The sequence below is a fragment of the Halyomorpha halys genome, unplaced genomic scaffold (genome assembly GCF_000696795.3).
Source record: "Halyomorpha halys isolate HHAL.00 unplaced genomic scaffold, Hhal_1.1 Scaffold110.1, whole genome shotgun sequence".
Lineage (NCBI taxonomy): Eukaryota > Metazoa > Arthropoda > Insecta > Hemiptera > Pentatomidae > Halyomorpha > Halyomorpha halys.
In genome coordinates, this window is record NW_027112640.1 from 158,945 (window position 1) to 178,364 (window position 19,420).

General features: G+C 27.1%; 2 protein-coding genes across 2 annotated transcripts in view; both read left to right on the forward strand.

The window, feature by feature from the left end:
• The window catches only part of PrBP (Prenyl-binding protein), an 11,003-nt gene extending 2,278 nt beyond the window's left edge, over window positions 1-8,725 (forward strand). Inside the window, exons 2-5 of the mRNA XM_014415965.3 lie at window positions 991-1,053; window positions 3,058-3,193; window positions 8,319-8,440; window positions 8,585-8,725. Coding sequence (XP_014271451.1) covers window positions 991-1,053; window positions 3,058-3,193; window positions 8,319-8,440; window positions 8,585-8,666 — 403 coding nt within the window. The 3' untranslated portion in view covers window positions 8,667-8,725. The remainder of the gene's footprint in view (window positions 1-990; window positions 1,054-3,057; window positions 3,194-8,318; window positions 8,441-8,584) is intronic.
• A 2,448-nt stretch (window positions 8,726-11,173) lies between these two features.
• LOC106677826 (homeobox ARX homolog alr-1) lies at window positions 11,174-16,961 on the forward strand. Its single transcript, XM_014415963.2, has 6 exons — window positions 11,174-11,385; window positions 12,200-12,308; window positions 12,383-12,506; window positions 13,243-13,375; window positions 13,444-13,497; window positions 16,798-16,961. The coding sequence occupies exons 1-6, from the start codon at window positions 11,316-11,318 to the stop codon at window positions 16,959-16,961; spliced, it is 654 nt and encodes a 217-aa protein (XP_014271449.1). The 5' UTR covers window positions 11,174-11,315.
• The last annotated feature ends 2,459 nt before the right edge of the window (window positions 16,962-19,420 follow it).

Here is a 19,420-nt window from a genome sequence, read left to right on the forward strand (position 1 = left end):
AATCAAAATAAACAACGAACAAACGAAAAACGACAGGACTTTTTGAATGCCCTGGTAGTTTTGAAGTATATATGATATATTATTATTGTTGTAAGCACATGGTATGGGTTTTTGTTGAATTTGGTTTTATAGCAACCTGAAGATGGGGGATGTTTCCTGAAACGTTGTTGCTGATTATTTGAAATAAATTATTGTATTTGAAAAAGGAAGAATGTGTCATTCACCAAATCCAGTTTAATTCCAGAGACTCTTCCAGTAAAAGATCATTAAGTTTCAATTATTAGTTTATTTATAGTTGCCAACCTAAGGTATCTGAAAAACAGTGACAATACCAACTAATGCTCCACAACCTGATTCACTTCTCACTGATGAAAGGTTTGGAATTTTCTTACTGATTTTGCCTAGTGACAGGAGTATTAGGCAACAAAGAACAGTTAACATAATTAATATCAAGTACCAGTGGTTTAAAGGCTGAAATTACATAAGGTCTTCACTGTTTTGAGATTATGTGTGGCAGTATGTTAAAAATGCTCACCCACCTTGTTAAGTGCTGACTAATAGAAACTAATTTCACATTAGATTAATTTTTATTAATATATTCTTGTTTGAGAGTGATTTAGTTTACTAAAAACAAATTTGATCCTTTTATTTATTAACCTAAGGTTTTAAGGCTGCAAATGTAAATGAAAGAAAGAAGAGAAGTGGATTGTAAAAGTTTTAAGTTTAAGAAGGAATTATATAGAAAAAGTTATATGGGACAAAGGCAATTAGCTGGCATTTTAAAGTTTTTTAAAGAAAATGACATAAAAATAAAGGTATCCTTACGAATGACCTGAGGGTCGAAACGTTAAAAGGTTTTAAAAAGAATAAAGTTAAGAAAAATAAGGATCAAATTTGTTTTTAAATAATTTCAATTTTTTTTTCCTTTTTTTGAAATCTGTTTAATATTATTTAATATTATGTTTAATATTATTTATTTTTATAAATTAGAAATTGGATGAACCTAAGAGATGCGGACACAGGAAAAATACTGTGGCAGGGAAATGAAGATCTGTAAGTAGTCTTTTAATAGCTCAAATGTATTGTTTTTATGATAATTTTGTGGATACTTTTCTGTCATTGGTTGAACATTTATAAACTATCAAATGAAATACAAAATAAATATCAAAATCAAGTTCACAATGGAAACTTAGACATGGCAGTGAGTTTGTGCTTATATAGGAATGAGAAAATGATCAGTAAGTATTTTTATGACCTGTCATCATAAAGTGATTTATTTTTGTGCTTGGCCGAAACTGAAAAAAGATTAGTTAGAGAGTTTATCCCTTTTGAATGGGCAGAATTGATATTAAAACAGTTTTAATAATAGTGTAGATTATTACCCTCAATGGATCATCATACCCAAGTGAGTACAACCCATCCGCCTTACTTGACATGTTACGCTTATAATCCTGTGATATTAATGAAAAATAGCTCTGGAAAAACTGATACGAGGAATTTCTATTTGTACAATTGCAGAAGTAGGTCAAGGAGAAGAAAGGAAAGGTATTCCAGTCAACTGAATCTGTTCCAACAACCACTTAAAACATCCAGAACTTTGTGGAACACGCGCAGCACAAGATTTGTGAGTGAAAAACACGTACTATGCGTGCTCTGTACGGTTCTGGAAAGTCAGAAGTGATTGTTGGAACAGACTTAGTAACGGGTAACATTTTCCACTGCACATTTCCCCCTCCCTTTTCCAAGGGGCTAACTCATCTTACATGCACTATACTATGTTAAAGGAAGTATTTGAAAATATTGTTCCCAGCAAAATTCCCTTTTTCATTTTCCCTAAAATTTCACATATTGTGTTCTGCTTAGCTTTTCAACTGTTTATTTACATTCAAATCCAACCAAAATGCACTAACCCAAAAAACTAAAAAGTAATAAATCAATGTGGGAAAAGTTTTTTTTTTTTAATTTATAGGCATATTAATATTGCTCTGATCAATTGATTTTTTTTTTTAAATTTTTATTTTATGTAATATGCATAGTTAATTCCAATGTAATAATATTTTTTTAAAAAAATTGAAATTCTCAATAATAACAAATCAGACAGAAGGGTTGGAGAATTAAAAGGTTAGGCGGCAGATTAGGAATCCTACTTAAAAAACAAGAACACTGAAAGTTCTCTATATCAAGCTTTTCTAGAGAGACATTTTCATAGTTACCTAAAGCTACTAGTTATTACTACTTCTCTCATTCTTCCTAATTGTTCTTTTAGGTTGAATTTGAATCTTCATTATTTTATTGATCAATAATCATCTACACATTTAAGTAATCATCTCTCTAAAGAAATTTTTATTTAAAGTTACAATAAATTGATTTAATAAATTTAACTTGGTCATATTTTTTATTTTTATGCTCATCTAATATACAAGTTAAATTATTATTGCATTGTTGTTTTTTTTTATGTACTCTGTATTAATCTGCTTTGTCCCAACCAGGATGAGTAAGCAGGATTCTACCATATATGCAGATACATGCAAATACATGCAGATCAAAATAACTTTTACTAAATGAATGAAATAAAAGATTTTTACTTGGAGAAGTTTGTCGGGGGGTGCGGTCAGCAAAGAACAACATAAATAAACAAAACCATATTTATTTATTTTATGCCGATGTTTCAACCTGAGTTTCAGGTCTTCATCAGGGGTTGTGGCGTAGAAGGCAGGTTTGTAACTGGGAGATTTCTAATTTCTTTTCTGTAGTTGTTATATTAGGAACTATTACTAGAAAGGAGACATCTGTTGCGTCCTGTCATAAATAATAACTTGTCAAGGGATCAGTTGGAAAGTTTAATTGGTAAAGGATATTACAAGAATCTCATACTTTGTTTTATTTTTGACTCATTTTACTGCTTTTGCTTCTTACTGAGCCATTTATTAAGCCTTTATAGAGATGAGCTTTTACTATCAGATGCTTATTTTCATCATGGGTTGAGTAAACTTAAAAGTTCACTCAGGATACTGATTTTTTGTTATGTCGTGTTAATCAACTTTACAACTGTTATAGATCAATTCCTGACAAAGAACATGAAGCTAGAGTTCCAAAACAGATCCTCAAGTGCCGAGCAGTATCTCGTGAGATAAACTTCTCTTCTGTTGAAAAAATGGATAAGTTTAGATTAGAACAAAAAGTCCTATTTAAGGTAAGATTAAAGTTTAAGAACATTTTTTAGGTTTTACATGCCATAAGCCTCACTCATACATACAAATTCACATATAGTAAACAATTTTTATTATTTCTCTTACTAAGTTTTTTTTTTATATTGTTATAAAACAACAGTTGGAGGAATAACAAAGATTGAATATAGCAAATATTAGGCTCATTAGATCATTCGCTCACTTATCACACTGCATCACTTATTGTTATTTGGTTTGAATTTTAACCAAACTTTATTTTTATTATTATTTTATCATCGTTATGTTCTGTGCTTGGTATATTTTGTAATTAGGTATTTTGCACTTGTAATATATGCCAAATATTAACTGTATTTAAGGATTGTGTACAGTAATCTTATAGTGTTCCAATAAATGGTTTTACATGAACATGTGTTTATTTGTTTAAAATTGTTACCCTTTTCATCGCTTCATACATGACTAAGGTTATTTTTTATTTTTAAAGCTAATTAGGAAGGGGGCACTCCAACGACGGTTTTAATTGCTGGAAAAATATAAAAACATAATATTTAGTTATTCTACTTTGTATCTATCTAAAAAGACATGGAAAACAGATCACAGCAAATAATAACTTTACAAACATAATTAAAGAATAATTTCATAATTATTAAAAAGTTTTTGTAGTAAACTTGCTATCATGGGTATATCTGAATAGCAATACAATTGTGTCAACAATTACAGACATGTAGGATATGCAAGATTTTTAATATATAAATATGTATTGTGTTACTCTATTGTTTGGAAAAAATAAAAGAAGAAGAACAATTAATACAATGAAAATTAAATAGTTGCACTTTAATTATTAAATTAAGAACTATGATATTAAGGTTTTTCTCCACCATTTTAGGGAGTTCATGCAGTATTGGTAAGTAATTTTATATGCTGGTGGTTATTTTATCCTCTCAGATAATATAACCAGTAATTTATTTATAACATTAATAATCAGTTCAAGATAATGAAATTTGGGAATCAATACATGCCTGATATGTTTAAGTGTATAGGTTATATATTTAACAGTATAAAACTTCAAAGCGTATTACCCTTTTTAAAGTAAGATTTATACATTAATATGTATATATTTATTATTTAATTTATTTGGAACATACATAACTGCTCTACTTATACAACAGCAATTTATTTATATGAAAGATTGATGCTAAAATAAAAACAGATTTATTTTGAAGAATCTATTTTTCTTTCTAAAAAGTAAATTTGATTTCTTATTACATGCATAACTTGTTATTATTATTGATTATTGGTATTTTGAATAATATACTCTTGTGAAACAAAACTATTCTGGTAAACTTGTGGGGAAAAACATCAACTATTTTCATCATCGTCTGATGCTCATCTAAAGCAGGTATTTATTTACATTATTAGCCTGTATAATTATTTTAGTGAGTTTATTTAATATTATCTCAAATTATTGATTTTATATTTTCTAAAAAACTTCATTTTTGTTAAATATTCTTTCTATGATTTAGAACTATTGAAAATTTTCAAAATCTTTCTGTTGTTAAAATAATACATGGAAACTAGCAAATTAATATAAATGTCATTAATAATAAAATCAGTTTCAAAAACTAGCTGAATAATATTCATTTATTCATCCATTACTTCATAATCAAGCTGGTGAAATCTTTTTTTTTTTTTATTCAAATTTTTTTGTAAAAGGTATTCCTTAGCTGTGTGCTATTGTTAGAATTATTCCTATTCCTTCATCTAATATTGGAATAGTAGTTTACAGTTAGAATTATCTATGTAATAAAAATTAATTTGGTCCTTTTATTTTTATTTTTTAAGCATTTCTTAATTGTTGCTGAAATATAAGTTTTAATATACTATTTTTAATTTTCATTATAATTTTGTGTTATTTATGGTATTCCTAGGTCACCCTGATGTCAATTTTAGTTTTAAAACATTCATTTTTAATTTCATCAAAGTTACGTAAAAAGTTTAAAACTTGACGTTCATTTATGTATTTCAAAATTAAGAATAATTTTAGGAAATCAGATTTACGTAAGTTTTAGTTATCGTTATGAGAGGTATATTTCATAACATGTTTTTGTTTTTTAAGAAATAATACTTAACGAAATAGTGTTATATTTATTATCATTAGGTAGATTTATATTATGTTGGATTAATGACGATAAGTTAATGCTTATTCTAGATGAATAATATTTCTCCTTTTTATAGTTAATTTTCTTCTATATGGAAACAATCTGTTGAGAACCTTCAATATTCTTTATAATATTTTATCTTTCATTTGTTTCATAATTCATTCCTCAATTTTTATTCTTGAACTCAGAGCACTGCACTGTAAGGTAAACCTGCATGAAATAAATAATATATTGTCTATAAATGTATGTAAAATACAATGTCTGATTAATTTGTATGCATAAAGTTTTTGTTTTATAATTTTACATTTACCCTTGACAGCTCACATTAGGTCATTTTGTTAATTGAATTACCCAATATAATCAGTTTAATTGATTATTCATTAATTAAAGAAGATTTCTACGATTTTAAAGTCTTAGTGTTTTTAATCCCTGATAATTTGATGTGTAAGATTCTTTTTAATTTAGCAATGGTGTGGGGAGATATTTTTCCTCTTGTGACCTTTATTATTCACCCTTAGAATGGAGGAGGGTGAATGCAATACTTCATTATACATAATAATTATAATACATTCTTATTATATAAGTTATAATTATTATGTATTAATACTTACTATATTAATAAGTAATAATTATAATTACAAATTTTCTAATGAAAATATTTAATGATTATTGCTTCAGCTAATAATAAGATTGTAAACATTTGTACTTGTATCAATTATTGTTTATTTACTCACTATAAAACTTTTTTATTAAAGAGTCCCTGATGTTGGAGTTAAAACTGTATTTTGTTTTATTTATGAAAGAAGCCTTATTAAGATTTCCCTATACCTTCTTAAAAATTAAAGATACAGAATGTTACAGATTAACAACACAGGCCAATGGTCGGCTAATGTGAATCTTTGTTGAGTCAAGTGTGGCTAAGATTCAAGTTTCATTTTTATTTTTCTCTGTTCGTAGTGCGCATTTTGGCAAAATACATTAAAGTCTGCATGTTGAAGGGTGTGATATGTATGAAGTAGTGATGTATATTTTTATTATATTATTAGAGTTTTATTTGAAATAATAATTTTATTTTTCATAGTCACATTTTCTGTATGTGTTATATTCTTTCCATGTGACTTGTCAAAATTACAATGAATTAAAAAAAAATTAAATTTATCTGCCTGCTTATGGCTCTTTGGCCTCATGTATCCTTATCTCTGTTATAGACTGACAGACAATCAACATTCCTGTTAAAAAAAATTATATATATATGTATGAAATTTTCAAACATTGGTTTTGATTTTCAACAAAATTACTGTAGTATTAGTGAGGTTTATTTTGTGTAAAATTCTTTATTCTGATCATTTTTATTTTGCATTGTCATAAATATCCTGTTGCATACAGTGTTTCTGCTAAATTCCTTCCATATAGGGTTAGGAAGTCCACACATTTGGATTACAGGCAGTCCCTGTTATACACGTCGAAGTAAATTCATAGTTCAGTTACTGAGAAAAAAAATTATACTTTATTATTCAACAAAATTGTTGCAAAGATCAATTTAAGTGAAAAATAAAGCTATAGAATTTCTTAAAAGAGATAAGTGAAAAGTAAATGTGTTTGTTTAAAATAGGTATGAATTCAGTTAGTGCTTTGTGCCGAAAACAATCACACCCTGTATGAGTGAACATTTTGTGCATTTATTAGAAAAATGCTTCAAAAATTTCTTTTTATTGATTATTCTGTAATATTATTTCTCCTGTTCCTTACAGCCCTTGTTAAGAGTTATATCCATGGAATATGATCAATCAAAGTGTTCCATCTGGTAAGGTTTCTCGAAAATGAAAATTTATATTGATTCCATCAATCACCAACATAAGCATCAAAAGGAAAAATCATTGAAAATTTATTGGAATAATTTTTCTTTTTAAAGTTAATTATATTATAAAGATAAAAGCAGTTTTGAGTATAAATCTTTTGTGTAGCTATAAAAAAAGACCTTCTAAGTGCAATGTACCGTAATGATAAAAATAAAACAAATAATAAGAGACCTGCTGTTTTAGTTTGTTGTAGTATATTCTTGCTTGCAATATTTTTTTAAAACTTTTAGTTGCGGTTTTTAGGTTTTTGTCACCCCAGAAAACTCACAAGGTTGTTATAATTAAAACAAAAGTATCAAAGTAGTAGGGAAAAAACAAATATTTTTTTTTTGTAATAAAATAAAATCATATTAAAATGAATTGATTACTATTCTTGATAAAGAGTTGTCAAAGAGACATATACTTCACTTTAAAAATGTTTTAGATTCTAATGTTTAAATTTTTCCTTAAATAGTGATAAAAATAGCAATACTGAAACACTTTTGTCTTTAAAGTAAATATCACGAAACATATTTATCAGTTTATTGTTTATAAATTCTATCATTATACTTTAATTTAATGGTTTTTAATTAAATGATATTAGATTAAATATCATCCATTTATTTTTAGCTACACTAGAGGAGTATCACAATAATAATATTAGGTCTCTTGGAAATGTTTTATATTATAATTTATAATTAATATCCCCTCAGTATTTTATGACAAATATGATTCATGTGAAACCAGCTATGGATATCATTAAAACTAGACATTGAAAAAATATTAATGGGCAAATAGTGGGAAATAATTTGGGTGAATATGGGGATTAAATAGACAAATGTTTATCAAATACTGTCGATTAAATTTTTATTATGACAAATTTAATATCAATCAAAGTGTGTATGATGAAATAAATCAGTGAAAGTGATATAATCTCACCATTCTATCTGGCAACATACAATTTATTTGTATCTAAGTTGATCATAAATGATTTATGATGGCTGAGTGATAATAAAATTAAGATAATATTTATAAGAAAAATAATTATCAAAGTGTAAATGTTATTAATGTAATTAAATAGATAAATATTTGTTTTGTTCTTTAATCAATTTTCAAATGATTTTAATGTTATATAGGGTCGTTGTTTGGAAGAATGGTTCTTCGAGTTTGGTTTGGTGATCCCGAATTCTACTAATACTTGGCAGTCATTGATAGAAGCTGCACCAGAATCACAAATGATGCCAGCTAGTGTACTTAAGTCAGTATTAATGTTTTATATGGTTGTATTTTTTCTAATACAGTTTACTACACATTTGGTTTATGTTTTTCTTTAATACTTTTTCTTTAAAATGTGTATATTTCATGTGTGAATTTAAAAATTAAATACCAGAATTTTTTTTAGTGGGAATATTCTTATTGAAACAAGTTTCTTTGATGACGATCTTCTTGTTTCAACTTCGAAACTGAGGCTGTACTACATATGAGATCTCCGTCCATGGTGCATTTGGACCAGCTGAAAAAAATAAATAGTTATGCGATGCACATGTATTGTATGGGGCACTTATAAAAGAGAGTTAAAATAGAACTCTTTAGGAAATTGTTATTAAAAATGATTTCATGATATTGCATCTTTTGCATTTAAGTGATACACCAAGCTTGGACCATGTATAAATAAATTATAAATGCCTTAATGATTGGCTCCTGTATAGTTCAAACATTAGAAATCAAAAACAGCAATAGCATTTAATTATTTTGGTATATTAATGTATTAAATGCTATATCTATAATAATGATAATTTAGATAGAAAAAAGATTAAAAGAAAAAAAAAGATATTTTTATCTAGAAATTGTAGTTTCAAATTTTTCAGACTGAAAAGAGTTAGTTTTATTTTAATTGTTTCATAAGGCTATAACAAATAATAATATTAGACAAAAAAAAAAAAAAAAGCGATCTAGTATTAATTTTAATACTGGTTATTCCAGAATTGTAGATTTTTGTTATGTTTTATAGAATTGTTCAATAAAGTTTGTTGTTGAAACTTGACATTTATTCTATGTTAGTTACCTCCATTTGTATGTAATAAATAGTTATAACTTACAATACTGTTGTAAATTCTCAATGGCATTTGTATAACAAAACTCATTAAAATTTCACACATTTGATAATATTTTTCAATTACCACATCTATTGAAATGACGTTCTTGATTTTATTTTTAAATACCTTTAATTTTTATACCTTATTAATTCATATCTTTTATTTATGTTTTAATTTGTATATTTAGGTGTTGTGTTATGTTAATCATTAAGTTCTAGAGTCTGTAATAATTTTTTAGTTTGTTTGGTTTTGTAAATAAATCTATTTAAATTTTATTTATTTTTATTTTTTTCCTTACAAACATTTAATATTAAGTTGAAACCAATCTTTGGTAAATCAAATTTTTATAGAGAATTTTGAAGATGACCATAACTGCAGTCAAAATGAAAGAATAGTTTTCAACTATTCATTGATTGCTGACGTTTCGACTCACAATTTAAGTGATCATCTGGGCTAAAATAAAAAGATACAAAGAAGTTAGAGTCAACAAATACAAATTTAAAGGTTGAGGTATACAAACTATCAAAAACTTAATAAAATAATGATAAAGATAAATACCAATAAATTATTAACTAAGAATTGTGGTTTTTTTAGTTTAGCGATTTTTGTTGAATAAGAAATGATTACTCAAAAAATATCCTAGGCAATTCAGATTCAATTGCACCATTGATAGAATTCTTTATAAGAAATATGGTTTGGTTTAAATAAATTCATTGTCAAAGGGCTTACAGGCAAACCACTCATGAAAAAAATATATTTATTTGTTTTTTTATAAATAACATTACTCGATAATGTTTCCTCAGCTCCCTTTCAGACTAAAGATTATCCCCGTTCTAGAAAAACTTCAACATTTAATGAGCTTCGATATTACATAAATAAAGTTTAGGTTTCTTTTAAGATTGACTAGATTTGTCTCTTGGTTTGCTTAAAAGATGTGTGGAATTAGGTTGTTTAAGATACATAAATTGGTTTTTTTAAAGAGGTTATAGTGAACCTCATAAGTAATAGAAAAGTTCATGTGACCAATGGTCTAACCACACGCAAAAGCTGGAAATTAAAGTTCTGTGTTTTTTGTTCTATAGGTAGCAGTTATTTAAAAAAAATTAAGTTAGATAGTTCTAAATTATAATAAACTTGACAAAAGTTTATTTTGAACCAAGCAGAATTTGTCTTAGTTAAAGTAATTTGAAGGAGACTTTCGACTCAAGATTTTATGAGGATAAATTTGCGTTATTGAACCACTTGATTGAAAGCCCCATTCAAATTGACGAAGTCAACTTGTTTTAAAAGGAAATTTTGTCTAATTAATTATGCTACCACTATTTGAAGCATTAATAACCAGAAAGTATCCCAGTCAAAAGAATTGATTAAAACTATTGTATAATTTAAGTACATAGTATCATAGTATGAATTTTAACTAAGCAGATACAAGTTAGTTAAATATGAGTTTTTCTTAGTAGTATGAGTGTTTAAAAACATTCAAAATAAAATTAACCAAAAATTTATTCAGTATTAGTATGAACTAGTTATTTCTTGTATAAATTACTACATTTGATTATTATGTACATTCATCTAATTTAATTGTATAAAAGAAGTAGTTGTACTATTACTTATATCGTCCTGCTAATTAAGCAAATGATAGTTTCTTTTTTTTATCAAAATTAATTGGGAAAAAATTATTTAACAGGAGATATGAATGGCAGCGGTCTTGTATCAGTATTTGCTACTTTATTTTTTATTGGAAGAGGATTTTAATGCATACATTAATACAATATATTATATATACTGTACAGAATAAAATCAATTTACTTATGCAATGAGGGTTGTTAGTTTTTAAGGTTTCCTAGAGTAACATTTCAGTTCTACTCCCCACCCAAGGAGCATTCTTTAAAGGTTTCTAATCCTCTGACTTCTTTTTCCCTGTTAAAATAGTCTTTTTTTTATTGTATCAAAGTCATATTCCAAGTTAATTATGATTTAATTTGTGTTTGTAATGGGTTGTGGGAATACAATATATTGTTTAGCAGGTGGTAAAAAATGAGCGAAATCGAAAATGACTTTGATAGTGATCAACTTTTGTCTGGAATTCTTTCTGGAGACAAACTCCGTGAGTAAGAGCAGTGAAACATTTTTTTAATATAAAACTTTGATTGTATCTCACCTAAATTAAAATAAAATTAATTTTTCCATTCCAGTGTATTTATTGAAATTATCTTTATTTGCTTTTGGTAACAATTTTATTTTTCCATTTGTATTATAAATAAATATATTTGTTAAATTATTTAAAATGAAGTGCATAATTAGGAATATTTGTATGTATGAAAATAATATGTTGATCAATGCATGTTTTAACTTGAAATAATAATGTTTTACTTACTCAATATTATTAAGAATTATTTTACATCGTTCAATAAATCTGTTACAAAAGTAAACTCAAAGAAATTAAAGAAGATGTATTACACTAAGTATGTGACCTTTACCTTGATATTAAGTAGTTGACTTTAAAACTATTCGTCTCAGTTGCTAGTCAATATGAGGTTTCTATTGTACACTAATACTAAATTTTCAATGATAAATTAAAAAGTTTGTATTTACAATAGATTCTCTAGATTGCTATGAAAATGTCATTATTAAATAAATGTGTATTCCAACATTACCTACAAACACAACCCTTCACGTTCCATTTATCCACTTTATAAATGCCTAGTAGGAGAGAGTTATTAAATTAGGATAAATGCATTAGTAGAACCTGATGGTTAAATTCATTTAACTTAATAATGAATCTAAGCTTATTTAAAAGGATACAATACCCCCTTCAGATCTCAAACAAAACTGTTTATTCTGTCCTCTTCATTTCTTGGTTATTTTAGGCTGCAAATATAAATTTTAAAATTTATGTTTATAAAAAATTTCCCTTTTAGCATACCAGTGTGATCCCCTTGATGATAGTTTATCTAATACAACCACTTTAGACTTGCCAGACTTTAGTACCTCCAATCAAAGCGGAAAAAGAAAACAGAGACGATACAGGCAAGATTTAAATTCTGAAATATTTCATTATAATTTTTTAAATATTGTTCATTCTGATAATTATGACTTTATAGAACTACATTTAGTAATTTCCAACTTGAAGAATTAGAAAGAGCTTTTCATAAGACACATTATCCTGATGTATTTTTTCGAGAAGAACTTGCCATGAGGATTGACCTTACAGAAGCAAGAGTTCAAGTAAGTAGAATCATTGTTTTACACACATATATTTATATACATATGTACGTATGTCTAGCAACTCTTTCATTTCTCAGTGAGAAAGGTATCTGATCCTTTGCTATGACATTAAACTTATATAACATACATTATGATTTCGATTGCACCAACTTATTTTCCTTATTTTAGGATTGAAATTACAATGGGCTAAATTGAAAATTATTTGTGTCAAAAGAGCTCATTGGTATAATGCATTTGATACAACAGATATTGATTGTTGATATTTCTTGTGAATGTCATTAATTAATGAATCCAAAGTATTTATCGTAAATGAGTTACAACTGGAGCCCCCCAGCCTTGTAAATAAAACTTGAGTATCTAATTTTGATTAACATTGAGAAATGCCTTGAGCCTTTTAGTTTAATTATTGTATTTTTATAATAAGACCAACTTTTATTCAAAAGATTGCATAATCTGGTTGGTTCAATGTTGACCATAAATTTATGAAAGCATAAAAAAAAAGAGTATAAAGTTGTAATGTTTTTGATTTCTCCTGCTATAAAGTTTGAAGGATGAGACAAATGATGAATTTGTTGTATGACCTATTTGTGTTTATCACAAAGACAAGTTTCTTATTGAACTCATCTATAGGTTTTCAAATGCATGAACAAGATATTTGTGCATACTATTGAAATCACCAGTTTAGTTATTCTTGTTGATTATTCTTCATAACATCAAGTATTTGTATTTGTTATAGGTTTGGTTTCAAAATAGAAGAGCAAAATGGAGAAAACAAGAAAAAATATTAGCAAAACATGATCAAACTAATTTTCACAATTCACAAAATTTTGCTCTAAATCAACAACCTGTGGGATTTATTAGTTTACCAAGTAAGATTTAAACAATTATTGCATTGACACTTAAATGATTTGTAATTAAAATAGTATATTTTTTCTAGTGTGCACAAGTCCTAACAGTTTATCTGAAGTTGCAACATCATCAAATCATTCAGGTGAGATAATTTTTTTTTTGAGATATCAAATTTAATGAGTTTCCAAAGAATTATTGATAAAATTGAAAACTTCAAAACAGCCTTTCAGATTGATTTATGTATTTGAAACAATTGCTCTTCCAACATCATTTGAAGTTATAAAAGTTATTAAATAATTGAACTTTGAACTCATATCATTATCTGGTACTTTCCAAGAATTTCACGATGCCGTAAATAAACTTACTTTTTTATAAATGTCAACAAGACAAAATATATGAAATCCTACAGAAGTGAAAGGTAAAAGAACTCTTACATGGCAGCATGCAGAAAATTTTCAATAGTTGAGATCAGTTTTCACATTGAAAAATAACATCAAAGATGAAAAGAATATGAAGGTTCGGAAAAGAAAGGTCCTTCAAATGATATACAGACCAATAAGAGAATCAAGACAAAGGCGGTCCAGGAAAAAATAGGGGTTAATGGAGATGTATGGTCTATCTGATATTGTGGTATTAATCAAGATGGCAAGCATCTGATGGCTTGGCCATCTGAAAAGGATCCCTGAGGATTACGTACTTAGAAAGCTGCCTGCTGTATCAAGTTCTGGAAAGAAGAAGACCACGTCGGAGGTAGCTTGATAATTTGGAGGCAGGACCTATGCCAGTTGGGGGTGTGGAGATGGAAAAGACATGCAGCTGGCAGGAATGAGAGGACAAGAATAGTCTTAGAAATCAAATCCCATCAAGAAGTTGAGCCATTGCATAAAAAAAATTAAAAATATGTAATATTAGTTAAACTTATGAAGAATGTGATGTTAAAGAAACATTGAATGAGGATCAAATAAAACGTTAGATTCAATACCTGTAAAGGATAGAAAAATACCTCTATAATTCATGACATAATAGTATACTAAAAGCAAGATACTTTCATTCAATTTCATGTGGTTATTAAAGATAATAATTAGAAGTATTTTTCTTTCAGAAGTACTTCTTTTAGAAGTAATACTTAAGTAAGTAAAAATACTTCTTTTAGAAGTAATACTTTAGTAAGTAAGAATACTTCTTTTAGAAGTATTTTTCTTCCAGACATTTTAAGAATAAAGTTTTGCCACCAGTCTAACAGGCCTTAGAGTAACCAGTCCTGTTTAGTGGAAGTTGAAGGGTGTTGAAGTAAATAGTTGACCAAGTAGAGATATGCTGGAGGACTAGACCACCTTTTTTTTCTTAGCTCCTAAATTTTATTCTCTACTAAATACAAAATATGTTCAGATTTAAATCTAAAAACATATATGCAAAGTACAAAAACCCTTCTTTGCCACATGGCATTGGAAGGAAGGGGGAAGGGTCCCCTGAAGGTGATGTTACAGTAGTAATGGTATAGCTGTGGGATTTTAGAGTGGAGAGGGACCATTCCACTGGTGGTGCTGCCTTGTTTCGGACAGACAGCTCTTATATAGATCTTATACAAAACATTGAGGTTGAAAGGTGTTAAAAATAATGAACTTGTTGGGTTCATCCAGGTGTTCTCTATGAATTAATTTTATTGATAATATATACAATGATTTGGTACTTATAGAGCAACACAATTATATATATTTATACAAGATGATAATTAATTAACTGGTCTTAATCGAAATGTTAGGTCTGCATGAGCTTTGAATGTTTTCCAGGAAGCGTTGGTAAGCTGAGTGGGTTCCTATAACCCTCCCCAGATTGTTAGTACAACTGTGTGCTATTACATGAACTTCTGAGGGCATGTACTTGAAATAGTTAAACACTGACTTAACAAGGATATTTGTTATATTGACTAGATAAACATTATTTTCTAACAGAAAGTAATCTGCTTTTCTATGAGAAAATAATTAAATTTTTTTAATAGTTCAATTGGCCACTGTCTTGTATTATGGTAACTTTAAGGCAGCTGATGTAAAACTTTTTAGCTCTTCTTTAAGAACATAATTTTTTAAAATAATTAATACTGTATGTAAAACTAGAGATGTTTTTCTGCATGGGCTTTCAAACCATAACCCAGCCTATTCTCATCTGTTTAATCATAAATTTAAAAAAACCCTGATTAGAAAAATCTGCTGCTTGAATCAGTTGTATAGCTTTGATTTATGGTCGCTTCAAAATGGATTGGAAAAAAAAAACTTAGGATCAAAATTTTTGGTAATTTGCTGTGCCTTATTGTCATTATAGCACTAATATTCATATAACTATGATATTCTAATATTCACATAAAATTAACATTAGAATTTATTCTAAAGAAAGGTTGTTTTCAAGTCTTAAGCAAGAAGGAAAAAAAGTTATTTTTTCAAAACTTCTGAATAAAATGGAAAATGATAAAGTTGAAATTCATAAAAACAGAAGAAGATTATTTTTGTGAAAAACAGTAGAAAGATTATTTTTGTGAAAAACAGTAGAAAGATTATTTTTATGAAAAACAGGAGAAGAATTAATTTTTTGAGCCTGTTTGTAGGTTTTTAAATTTTTTATTATTAATATTAATATTTCCAAACAAAAAAATGTGGGAGGAAACTCTCAAAACAAATTCATGTTTAGCTCCATCAAAACCGTGAGTAAAATATCAGAACTCCTTTAAAACCTTTAATGTAAACCCATTTTTTTGAGACCATCTAAGTCATATATCAAACAAAGTCAATTAGATACCAGGATTTTTCAAAATTATATTTATAATTAGGAAGATTTTTTAAAAAATCAATGCCTGCATAATTCTGCATATCATTTATTTTTTCATGACATAGTTGAACTAATGTTTTTCATTTTGAAATGTTAAACTTGTAGCTAAGCTAAATTTTTTCAAAATCAAATGAAAAGTTTTAGGATATTGAAAGTTCAGAAATTTTAAAGGCAGTAGCTTTTCAGAAGGAGACAAATTGGGTTTTACCAATTTATTTTCATTAGTCGTAAATATTGTTATTTGTGATTATCTTATTTAGTAATCTGAAAAAAAAATAGTGGATCATGATTAATCACTGGTTGGAAACATAAAAAGTTGGTTTGTATTTTCTTGGAAGAAACAAAATTATCCCTTAATTCAGGGAATTAAGAATGAAATGTCTTTTGAAGGTCGAATTGTCTTTATTGCTGATTAGTCAGTTGGTAGCATCTCTATGTTGGAGCCAATTAAGTAAAGCTTTACCTAAAATTAACTAAATCAAATTATTACAAAACAATTAGTGAAACATAAGTACTAATATAGCTGAAGTGTATCTTGCTTATTATAGCTGGTCTTATTTGTTTGCTATTTTTTCCTAATAATATATATATATATATATTTTTTATTTATTTTTTTTTTCAGGTGCATCCATTGGTAACTTCAGTCCTGAAGGGTCCTTATTTCTGGGAATGGAATGGGGTTTACCAGGAAGCTCTAAACCACTACCAGACATCGATCCAGACTTATTGAGGCTCAAACCTAATAAACAAGATCACGATCAGACTTTGGCTCATAATCAATCATAGTTATTTGTAAATAAATCAAATTTAAAAATATAAACTCTTGTATATTGCTCTAGTTCTTAATTAAAGTAATGTTAATAAAGGAAATCATTTAGGAACTGTTCTTTTATTTATTTAATAATATTAGACAATATCTTAACTAAAGATAATATATGAAAAAGGTAAAACATGAATGGAAGATCGTAGATTGTCCATGTGTAAAAGGAAGATGGTCTGGGTGGAGTCACAGAAAAAACTCAAATAGTTATAAATAAAACTATTTAATGTGAGCCAACGTTTCGCTCCATGTTGTTGAGCTTCATTAGTGCTAAAAAAGATACAAACACTTACATGAGGTAACCAAGTAAGCAAATATATAACAAAAATTTAATATAACTAAGGTGTTACTTATTATGATAATTTCTATTAAAATGAACAATGTAAATTGGAGAAAATAAAAAAGACTCTCACTAAAACATAAAATTAAATGAAGATAACAAAAAGGTTTAAGATAATTGATGAAAACCGAAAAAATAACAACTACAAAAATTGATAAAAACAGAAATATAAAAACCTTACATATGAAAATAATTTTAAATTAAAGATAATATTAAAAATAGGCACACATCAAATAATAATATACTTAATAAGGGGGAGAAATTATATTTAAACCACATTAACACAGTGTAAGAAAGGAAAAGGATGTAGAGTAGGAATAGTGGATTAAAAAGATTTTTGTATATTGTCAGAAAGAAAATATAAATATGTATAAATAATAAATAAAACATAAACAGGTAAAATATGTATTTAATTCATCGATATCTAAAAATTAATTATGATTACATATTCTATAAAAAAAAACATTAATTTACATAATAGTTTTCAAAGAAATGTTGACTGTATTGTAAGTAGTTAGAACTCCAAAAGGGTGGTAGGTCATAAAAGTGATGAAGCACTATCCTCCAACATCACTTGATTACTTTTATCTTTAAACTAACATTATTTTAGCGAAAAGAAATATATTATAGCAGTTCAGTTGCTTCCTTATCTTTAGTTTCATTTCAATACAATGGATAAAGACATCAATAAAACAACTTTTTGAGAAACTATCTGTAACTCATCAAAAGTTGGATAATTACAGGAAGGCTTGGTACAAACTTGTATAAAAATTCGAACCATTTATGTCTCTAGACAATACCTTTGAACAATCAAGCAATTGTATATAGACTATCATGGAGCATATTTAAATATAAAAACAAGATAAGATCAAAATCAATGTATGCGTCTTCCATTTGAAATGGGAAATGGCAAACGATTGTTTAGATCCAAGAATCTCTCAACTTTGTACAAGTGTGCATTAGCAAGGGGAGAGCAAGGTTAGTATCCTGCATCCATTTTGATTTTTTTTTCATGATTGAAAAAATCAACCCATATCCAACTGTTTCATCCTTCTAGAAGCTGAGAAAAAATTAAAAAACCCTGAGACTGCTTTATTTTATATCTCAAGTTTGGATCAAATTCGTCTATTATGTGAAGTTTCTATTTCAATAAGTACTTATGATGCAAATATCTTCATAAAATCTGTTTATGCTATTCTCTTTATAAAACACAATAAAAGCCTGACTCTCTTAAGCCATGTAAATTGTTAATTTTTTATGACAAAACTAATTTACAAATCTCTACTTAAATCATGATTAAATTCTTAATTATTTAAAACTTATCTTATGTAAAAATGAAAGAGACAATCATAAAAAGGTGATATTATTTTATCATAATTAAAGTCAAACAATGATATAGGTTAAATAACGATATGTAATTATTTTACTATTTCATATTTAGTCTTCAGTCTATTAAGTTAATGAGAGTATACAGGAATGAACAACCAATCAAGCATAGTAAATAATAATTTAAAACGCACATGAATAAATATTACTGAAAAATTATACGTCGATTTAATTCCTTTCAATAAAAAAATAAAATAGAATGACACATTTTAGAATATTAAAATAATAGTTCAACTAACTGTCTAAAGGTAGCAGCACAAAACAAGTAATGTAGAAAATGATAGTTCCGATTAGCACATTTAGAGGCCAGCACCATTCAAACAGCCCAATATATAGCTTCCAGTAGGGATGGGATATCGAAAGAGAAATATCGATATCGGTATCGATATCGATATCGGATAGCAATATCAATATCGATATTATATCGGACCTAAAATATCGATATTATATCGGACCTAAAATATCGATATTTTAAAATATCGAAATATCGATATCGAAAATTTAACGAATTAAAGTAATAATAATTATAAAATGATACCATAGCATGATATTGAAAGACTTAGATCATGTCATACCTTATCAAAATACATAAGAAACTGTTAATAACTGTGAAAAAAAGCAACACCACGACAACCATATCATAAACATAAAAAATATTAACTAAAATATAATTGTTTTATTGAAGAAAATTTAAAAATA

Excerpts from the sequence above, each read along its gene's own strand:
- LOC106677826 (XM_014415963.2), top strand. The coding sequence starts at position 11,316 with ATGAGCGAAATCGAAAATGACTTTGATAGTGATCAACTTTTGTCTGGA. Across the intron at positions 12,309-12,382 it reads AGAAAACAGAGACGATACAG|AACTACATTTAGTAATTTCC; the intron begins GCAAGATTTAAA and ends ATGACTTTATAG. Across the intron at positions 13,376-13,443 it reads GGGATTTATTAGTTTACCAA|TGTGCACAAGTCCTAACAGT; the intron begins GTAAGATTTAAA and ends TATTTTTTCTAG.